The sequence below is a fragment of the Chiloscyllium plagiosum genome, unplaced genomic scaffold (assembly GCF_037043375.1).
Source record: "Chiloscyllium plagiosum isolate Xiang-an unplaced genomic scaffold, Cpla_swu_hap1 HiC_scaffold_28, whole genome shotgun sequence".
Taxonomy (NCBI): domain Eukaryota; kingdom Metazoa; phylum Chordata; class Chondrichthyes; order Orectolobiformes; family Hemiscylliidae; genus Chiloscyllium; species Chiloscyllium plagiosum.
In genome coordinates this window covers 3,513,489-3,521,838 of record NW_028270166.1, presented here as the reverse complement: position 1 = coordinate 3,521,838, position 8,350 = coordinate 3,513,489, and the positions used below count along the sequence as shown (strand labels likewise).

General features: G+C 55.2%; 1 protein-coding gene across 10 annotated transcripts in view; it reads left to right on the top strand.

Moving 5' to 3' along the window:
* The first annotated feature begins 371 nt into the window (after window positions 1–371).
* Window positions 372–8,350, top strand: part of ssbp4 (single stranded DNA binding protein 4) — a 191,114-nt gene continuing 183,135 nt past the window's right edge. For 8 of the 10 annotated variants that reach the window (XM_087975886.1, XM_087975885.1, XM_087975882.1 and 5 more), the window contains exons 1-3: window positions 372–599; window positions 1,144–1,216; window positions 1,335–1,396. In XM_087975886.1, coding sequence (XP_087832012.1) covers window positions 544–599; window positions 1,144–1,216; window positions 1,335–1,396 — 191 coding nt within the window. In that variant the 5' untranslated portion in view covers window positions 372–543. The remainder of the gene's footprint in view (window positions 600–1,143; window positions 1,217–1,334; window positions 1,397–8,350) is intronic. The other 2 variants (XM_087975887.1, XM_087975884.1) reach the window with 1 other exon arrangement.

Below are 8,350 nucleotides of genomic sequence, written 5' to 3'. Positions count from 1 at the left end.
GCTGGAGGAATTCAGTAGGTCTAACAACATCTGCCGAGAGGGAGAGAGAGAGAGAGCTAACGTTTCGAGGGCAGTGTGACACTTTGTGAAGAAACCACGCCGGAATACTGAGGGCTGGGTGGCTTCAGAACTTCATGCGTTTTTGTGTTGATTCCATGTCAACGCACACTCTTTCCCAGCTCCGATTTCAACGTGGGTCCCCTTTATTCTGGAAGGACAGTCCCTGGTTCCAGTGTGGAAAGAACGGGACGTACTGAGGCGCTATCGAAATGCAGGGCTCGCTTTCAAAACAAAAGCACTGTGTGTTTCTCCCGGTAGAGGGAGCCTGTAATCCATTAAAGCTACAATAACACCATATACACACGCCTGGGGTTGGGGGTATACTGGCAGTGGAGCTCGTTCGGTTTCAAGTTCCCCCTCGGTAAATGTAGCTGCTTGGTGCCCAATGGTCTGGGAGCTTTGCTCAGATGTAGCTATGGAGATGGCGAGTGGTTGTTGCCTTTGACAGGTGTGTGTTTCAGCTGGAGGAGGCACACAGCGGCTATGTACAACAAGGGCAAAGGATGTACCATCCCCTCGGACGCTCAGGCAAGGGAAAAGTAAGTGGCAGCGAGACAGAAGGACAACGGGGTGGCGCTGAGAAAGGATAAGGAACATTTCTGGCTTTTGCAAGAATTCAGACCAAGCCCCCAGTGTGCGGGAACGGGCGCTGGATTTGCTCCCGGGGCTGGGGACAGTGAGAGGCTTTAACGGAACGGACAGAGAGATTTTCCTGTAAAGTTTTCTTAATTTTTTTCTTTTTTTTAAAACAAAATAACATTAAAATACTTAGTGACAAAAGGGTGTGTTTTCAAAAAGTGATTTCCTTCCTGTAGTTTTACAAGTTTAAATTTTAACAACGAATAAGTAAAATCCTTCGATTGAATTTAGTGAGAATGTCCCCGGTTTTCTGTCCCTGGGAAAGGGGGAGAGGAGCTCCGGACAATGTTTTGTTCCTGTACAAGATATTTCATGTGTGTGTTGTGGCCTCGCTGCAACAGCTGGACCAATCATTGTCAGATTAATAAAAGTGTAATTGTGCAGGAGGGAAACTTTGAGCGTGTTGGGCCGTGTTGAGTCAGTCTCTGTCTGTGATCTCTGCAGGCTAGCGCTCTATGTTTACGAATACCTGCTGCATGTGGGGGCTCAGAAATCCGCGCAGACATTTTTGTCTGAGGTAAGAATTTCTCCTCTCTCTCTTGCTTTTGAAGTTCCCAAACGTTGACATTTGTTTGGCTTGTCTGTACCTCCTTTCCCTCCGCCAACCTGATCCCTCTCCCTCTCCTGATTTTCAGATTCGTTGGGAAAAAAACATCAGTCTGGGCGAACCCCCCGGCTTCCTGCACTCTTGGTGGTGGTAGGGGCTGTCTCTTTGTATTGTCTGCATAGTTTCGGTCTGAAGTGTTTGATGTTTTCCAGGAGACTAGCTCCTCGAACAAAGGAAATGCCATTCCAGATGGTAAAGGGGACTGTTCCCCTCTTAATCCCTCTCCCTCCCTCTCTCTGGGCTACTTGGGCCTTTTTAATGGAGCCCTCTTTACATCTGGGATCTGCAGGGTTTCCATGTGGAGTGGGGGTGGTCTGCAGCTTTAAGGATTCCCCAAGAATGTCTCCAGGTTCCATCCTCAGCTGTTTTGCTTTTCCATTCTCCCCTCACCCACACACGCACGTAAGTGACTTCCTGGGCCTCCACCCCCAGGATTGGGCAGCACTGGGATGGAAGCAGAGTTCCTGTCCCCATTCCCTGGATGAGCTGCTGTCCGTCAGGTGGATAATAACGTTAGTCATGAGGCTGTTCTCAGCCCTTGACCATCCTGCCAAGGCACAAGCCATCACCAGCCCTGATGGTGTTAAGAGCTGTTAGCTTCCCCTCCCTCCATGGATGCTGCCTGACCCGCTGTGATTTGCAACATGTTTTGTGTTCACTAACCGGGGGGAGGTGGGACTGTTCTCTGTCACTGCCCCCTGTATGAGGTATTGATTTCAGGAGAGACGTGGAGAAGCTTTGGGACAAAGCAGGTAAGATTTATCTGGTCAGTCCCAGCTCTTACACCATTTTCTGCATTTTTCATTTCGAGTTGATAAGTTGGAAAGTATCTGAAGGAGAGGAGGTTTGCAGAGCTGTGGGGAGAGAGCAGGTGGAGCGGGAAGAATTGGAATAGCCTTCAACACTGCCTCATTTCAGTACTCAGGGTTTCAAATGCTACTCTGAAATCTACTTCTGTTGCACCTTTGAAATGGAACATTCCAGATCACAATGGCTCACTGCATTCAAAAATCCTCTCATTTATCGCCTCAGTCAACATTAATCTGTGTCCCTCTGGTCACTGGAAACAGTTTCTCCTTTTTAACACCCACCAAAACCCCGTGTGATTTTAAACAGTTCCATTCAATTTTCTTTTAACCTGCTCTGCTCCAAGGAGAACAGTCCCAACTTCCCCAAACTCTCTCTGTGTCACAAGATTTTCCATGATGATGTCTGATTGGTCAGGAGATATTCACGTTCAGTGTTGATGATTGAAAGTGGAATGGGTAAAATGATGCTGGATTAACCTTCAGACTCCAGGTGAACATGCTCCTGCTCCCAGACACAGGATTGGGTTCGATGCTGAGTGAGTGATGAGGTTGCTTGATGTTGTGCACTGTTACATTAAACCCTAGCAAATTGGATATTGGAGTTTATAGTCGGAAAGCTGTGAGCAATTCCATGGAGCTGGATTCTCAATCCCTGTTCCCGCGGAGTGGGTAATGGGCTCCTGTTCCCCTGAAGTGGGTAATGGGTTCCTGTTCCCCTGAAGTGGGTAATGGGTTCCTCTTCCTATGGAGTGGGTAATGGGTTCCGGTTCCTATGGAGTGGGTAATGGGCTCCTGTTCCCGCGGAGTGGGTAATGGGCTCCTGTTCCTATGGAGTGGGTAATGGGCTCCTGTTCCCGCGGAGTGGGTAATGGGCTCCTGTTCCTATGGAGTGGGTAATGGGCTCCTGTTCCCGCGGAGTGGCTAATGGGTTCCTGTTCCTATGGAGTGGGTAATGGGCTCCTGTTCCCGCGGAGTGGGTAATGGGTCCCTGTTCCTATGGAGTGGGTAATGGGCTCCTGTTCCCGTGGAGTGGGCAATGGGCTCCTGTTCCCGCGGAGTGGCTAATGGGCTCCTGTTCCCCTGAAGTGGGTAATGGGTTCCTGTTCCCGCGGAGTGGGTAATGGGCTCCTGTTCCCGCGGAGTGGGTAATGGGTTCCTGTTCACCTGAAGTGGGTAATGGGTTCCTGTTCCCGCGGAGTGGGTAATAGATCCCTGTTCCCGCGGAGTGGGTAATGGGCTCCAGTTCCCGCGGAGTGGGTAATGGGCTCTTGTTCCCCTGAAGTGGGTAATGGGTTCCTGTTCCTATGGAGTGGGTAATGGGCTCCTGTTCCCGTGGAGTGGGTAATGGGCTCCTGTTCCCGTGGAGTGGGTAATGGGTTCCTGCTCCTATGGAGTGGGTAATGGGCTCCTGTTCCCGCGGAGTGGGTAATGGGCTCTTGTTCCCCTGAAGTGGGTAATGGGTTCCAGTTCCTATGGAGTGGGTAATGGGCTCCTGTTCCCGTGGAGTGGGTAATGGGCTCCTGTTCCCGTGGAGTGGGTAATGGGTTCCTGCTCCTATGGAGTGGATAATGGGCTCCAGTTCCCGCGGAGTGGGTAATGGGCTCCTGTTCCCACGGAGTGGGTAATTGGCTCTCTTCCCATGGAGTGGGTAATGGGCTCCAGTTCCCGCGGAGTGGGTAATGGGCTCCTGTTCCCGCGGGGTGGGTAATGGGCTCCTGTTCCCGTGGAGTGGGTAATGGACTCCTGTTCCCATGGAGTGGGTAATGGGCTCCTGTTCCCCTGAAGTGGGTAATGGGTTCCTGTTCCCCTGAAGTGGGTAATGGGTTCCTGCTCCTATGGAGTGGGTAATGGGCTCCTGTTCCCGTGGAGTGGGTAATGGGCTCCTGTTCCCCTGAAGTGGGTAATGGGTTCCTGCTCCTATGGAGTGGGTAATGGGCTCCTGTTCCCGTGGAGTGGGTAATGGACTCCTGTTCCCATGGAGTGGGTAATGGGCTCCTGTTCCCACAGAGTGGGTAATGGGATCCTGTTCCCGCGGAGTGGGTAATGGGCTCCTGTTCCCGCGGAGTGGGTAATGGGCTCCTGTTCCCGCGGAGTGGGTAATGGGCTCCTGTTCCCGCGGAGTGGGTAATGGGCTCCTGTTCCCGCGGAGTGGGTAATGGGCTCCTGTTCCCGCGGAGTGGGTAATGGGCTCCTGTTCCCGCGGAGTGGGTAATTGGCTCTCTTCCCATGGAGTGGGTAATGGGCTCCTGTTCCCGCGGAGTGGGTAATGGGCTCCTGTTCCCACGGAGTGGGTAATGGGCTCCTGTTACCGCGGAGTGGGTAATGGGCTCCTGTTCCCGCGGAGTGGGTAATGGGCTCCTGTTCCCGCGGAGTGGGTAATTGGCTCTCTTCCCATGGAGTGGGTAATGGGCTCCTGTTCCCGCGGAGTGGGTAATGGACTCCTGTTCCTGCAGAGTGGGTAATGGACTCCTGTTCCCGCGGAGTGGGTAATGGGCTCCTGTTACCACGGAGTGTAATGGGCTCCTGTTCCCGCGGAGTGGGTAATTGGCTCTCTTCCCATGGAGTGGGTAATGGGCTCCTGTTCCCTTAAAGTGGGTAATTGGCTCCTCTTCCCATGGAGTGGGTAAAGGCTCCTGTTCCCGCGGAGTGGGTAATGCACTCCTGTTCCCGCAGAGTGGGTAATGGGACTCCTGTTCCCGCAGAGTGGGTAATGGACTCCTGTTCCTGCAGAGTGGGTAATGGGTTCCTGTTCCCGCGGAGTGGGTAATGGACTCCTGTTCCTGCAGAGTGGGTAATGGGCTCCTGTTCCCCTGGAGTGGGTAATGGGCTCCTGTTCCCGCGGAGTGGGTAATGGGCTCCTGTTCCCGCGGAGTGGGTAATGGGCTCCTGTTCCCGCGGAGTGGGTAATGGGCTCCTGTTCCCGCGGAGTGGGTAATTGGCTCTCTTCCCATGGAGTGGGTAATGGGCTCCTGTTCCCGCGGAGTGGGTAATGGGCTCCTGTTCCCACGGAGTGGGTAATGGGCTCCTGTTACCGCGGAGTGGGTAATGGGCTCCTGTTCCCGCGGAGTGGGTAATGGGCTCCTGTTCCCGCGGAGTGGGTAATGGGCTCTTGTTCCCCTGAAGTGGGTAATGGGTTCCAGTTCCTATGGAGTGGGTAATGGGCTCCTGTTCCCGTGGAGTGGGTAATGGGCTCCTGTTCCCGTGGAGTGGGTAATGGGTTCCTGCTCCTATGGAGTGGGTAATGGGCTCCTGTTCCCGTGGAGTGGGTAATGGGTTCCTGCTCCTATGGAGTGGATAATGGGCTCCAGTTCCCGCGGAGTGGGTAATGGGCTCCTGTTCCCACGGAGTGGGTAATGGGCTCCTGTTCCCGTGGAGTGGGTAATGGGCTCCTGTTCCCGTGGAGTGGGTAATGGGCTCCTGTTCCCGCGGAGTGGGTAATGGGCTCCTGTTCCCCTGAAGTGGGTAATGGGTTCCTGCTCCTATGGAGTGGGTAATGGGCTCCTGTTCCCGTGGAGTGGGTAATGGGCTCCTGTTCCCATGGAGTGGGTAATGGGCTCCTGTTCCCGCGGAGTGGGTAATGGGCTCCTGTTCCCGCGGAGTGGGTAATTGGCTCTCTTCCCATGGAGTGGGTAATGGGCTCCAGTTCCCGCGGAGTGGGTAATGGGCTCCTGTTCCCGCAGAGTGGGTAATGGGCTCCAGTTCCCGCGGAGTGGGTAATGGGCTCCTGTTCCCGCGGAGTGGGTAATGGGCTCCTGTTCCCGCGGAGTGGGTAATTGGCTCTCTTCCCATGGAGTGGGTAATGGGCTCCAGTTCCCGCGGAGTGGGTAATGGGCTCCTGTTCCCGCGGAGTGGGTAATGGGCTCCTGTTCCCGTGGAGTGGGTAATGGACTCCTGTTCCCATGGAGTGGGTAATGGGCTCCTGTTCCCCTGAAGTGGGTAATGGGTTCCTGTTCCCCTGAAGTGGGTAATGGGTTCCTGCTCCTATGGAGTGGGTAATGGGCTCCTGTTCCCGTGGAGTGGGTAATGGGCTCCTGTTCCCCTGAAGTGGGTAATGGGTTCCTGCTCCTATGGAGTGGGTAATGGGCTCCTGTTCCCGTGGAGTGGGTAATGGACTCCTGTTCCCATGGAGTGGGTAATGGGCTCCTGTTCCCACAGAGTGGGTAATGGGATCCTGTTCCCGCGGAGTGGGTAATGGGCTCCTGTTCCCGCGGAGTGGGTAATGGGCTCCTGTTCCCGCGGAGTGGGTAATGGGCTCCTGTTCCCGCGGAGTGGGTAATGGGCTCCTGTTCCCGCGGAGTGGGTAATGGGCTCCTGTTCCCGCGGAGTGGGTAATTGGCTCTCTTCCCATGGAGTGGGTAATGGGCTCCTGTTCCCGCGGAGTGGGTAATGGGCTCCTGTTCCCACGGAGTGGGTAATGGGCTCCTGTTACCGCTGAGTGGGTAATGGGCTCCTGTTCCCGCGGAGTGGGTAATGGGCTCCTGTTCCCCTGGAGTGGGTAATTGGCTCTCTTCCCATGGAGTGGGTAATGGGCTCCTGTTCCCGCGGAGTGGGTAATGGACTCCTGTTCCTGCAGAGTGGGTAATGGACTCCTGTTCCCGCGGAGTGGGTAATGGGCTCCTGTTACCACGGAGTGTAATGGGCTCCTGTTCCCGCGGAGTGGGTAATTGGCTCTCTTCCCATGGAGTGGGTAATGGGCTCCTGTTCCCTTAAAGTGGGTAATTGGCTCCTCTTCCCATGGAGTGGGTAAAGGCTCCTGTTCCCGCGGAGTGGGTAATGGACTCCTGTTCCCGCAGAGTTGGTAATGGGACTCCTGTTCCCGCAGAGTGGGTAATGGACTCCTGTTCCTGCAGAGTGGGTAATGGGTTCCTGTTCCCGCGGAGTGGGTAATGGACTCCTGTTCCTGCAGAGTGGGTAATGGGCTCCTGTTCCCCTGGAGTGGGTAATGGGCTCCTGTTCCCACGGAGTGGGTAATGGGCTCCTGTTCCCGCGGAGTGGGTAATGGGCTCCTGTTCCCGCGGAGTGGGTAATGGGCTCCTGTTCCCGCGGAGTGGGTAATTGGCTCTCTTCCCATGGAGTGGGTAATGGGCTCCTGTTCCCGCGGAGTGGGTAATGGGCTCCTGTTCCCACGGAGTGGGTAATGGGCTCCTGTTACCGCGGAGTGGGTAATGGGCTCCTGTTCCCGCGGAGTGGGTAATGGGCTCCTGTTCCCGCGGAGTGGGTAATTGGCTCTCTTCCCATGGAGTGGGTAATGGGCTCCTGTTCCCGCGGAGTGGGTAATGGACTCCTGTTCCTGCAGAGTGGGTAATGGACTCCTGTTCCCGCGGAGTGGGTAATGGGCTCCTGTTACCGCGGAGTGTAATGGGCTCCTGTTCCCGCGGAGTGGGTAATTGGCTCTCTTCCCATGGAGTGGGTAATGGGCTCCTGTTCCCTTAAAGTGGGTAATTGGCTCCTCTTCCCATGGAGTGGGTAAAGGCTCCTGTTCCCGCGGAGTGGGTAATGGACTCCTGTTCCCGCAGAGTGGGTAATGGGACTCCTGTTCCCGCAGAGTGGGTAATGGACTCCTGTTCCTGCAGAGTGGGTAATGGGTTCCTGTTCCCGCGGAGTGGGTAATGGACTCCTGTTCCTGCAGAATGGGTAATGGGCTCCTGTTCCCCTGGAGTGGGTAATGGGCTCCTGTTCCCGTGGAGTGGGTAATGGGTTCCTGTTCCCGCGGAGTGGGTAATGGGTTCCTGTTCCTGCGGAGTGGGTAATGGGCTCCTGTTCCCACGGCGTGGGTAATGGGTTCCTCTTCCCACGGAGTGGGTAATGTGTCCCTGTTCCCGCAGAGTGGGTAATGGGCTCCTGTTCCCACGGAGTGGGTAATGGGTTCCTCTTCCCACGGAGTGGGTAATGTGTCCCTGTTCCCGCAGAGTGGGTAATGGGTTCCTGTTCCCGTAGAGTGGGTAATGGACTCCTGTTCCCGCGGAGTGGGTAATGGGTTCCTGTTCCCGCGGAGTGGGTAATGGGCTCCTGTTCCCCTGGAGTGGGTAATGGGCTCCTGTTCCCGCGGAGTGGGTAATGGGTTCCTGTTCCCATGGAGTGGGTAATGGGCTCCTGTTCCCGTGGAGTGGGTAATGGGTCCCTGTTCCCACGGAGTGGGTAATGGGTTCCTGTTCCTGCGGAGTGGGTAATGGACTCCTGTTCCCGCGGAGTGGGTAATGGGTCCCTGTTCCCACGGAGTGGGTAATGGGTTCCT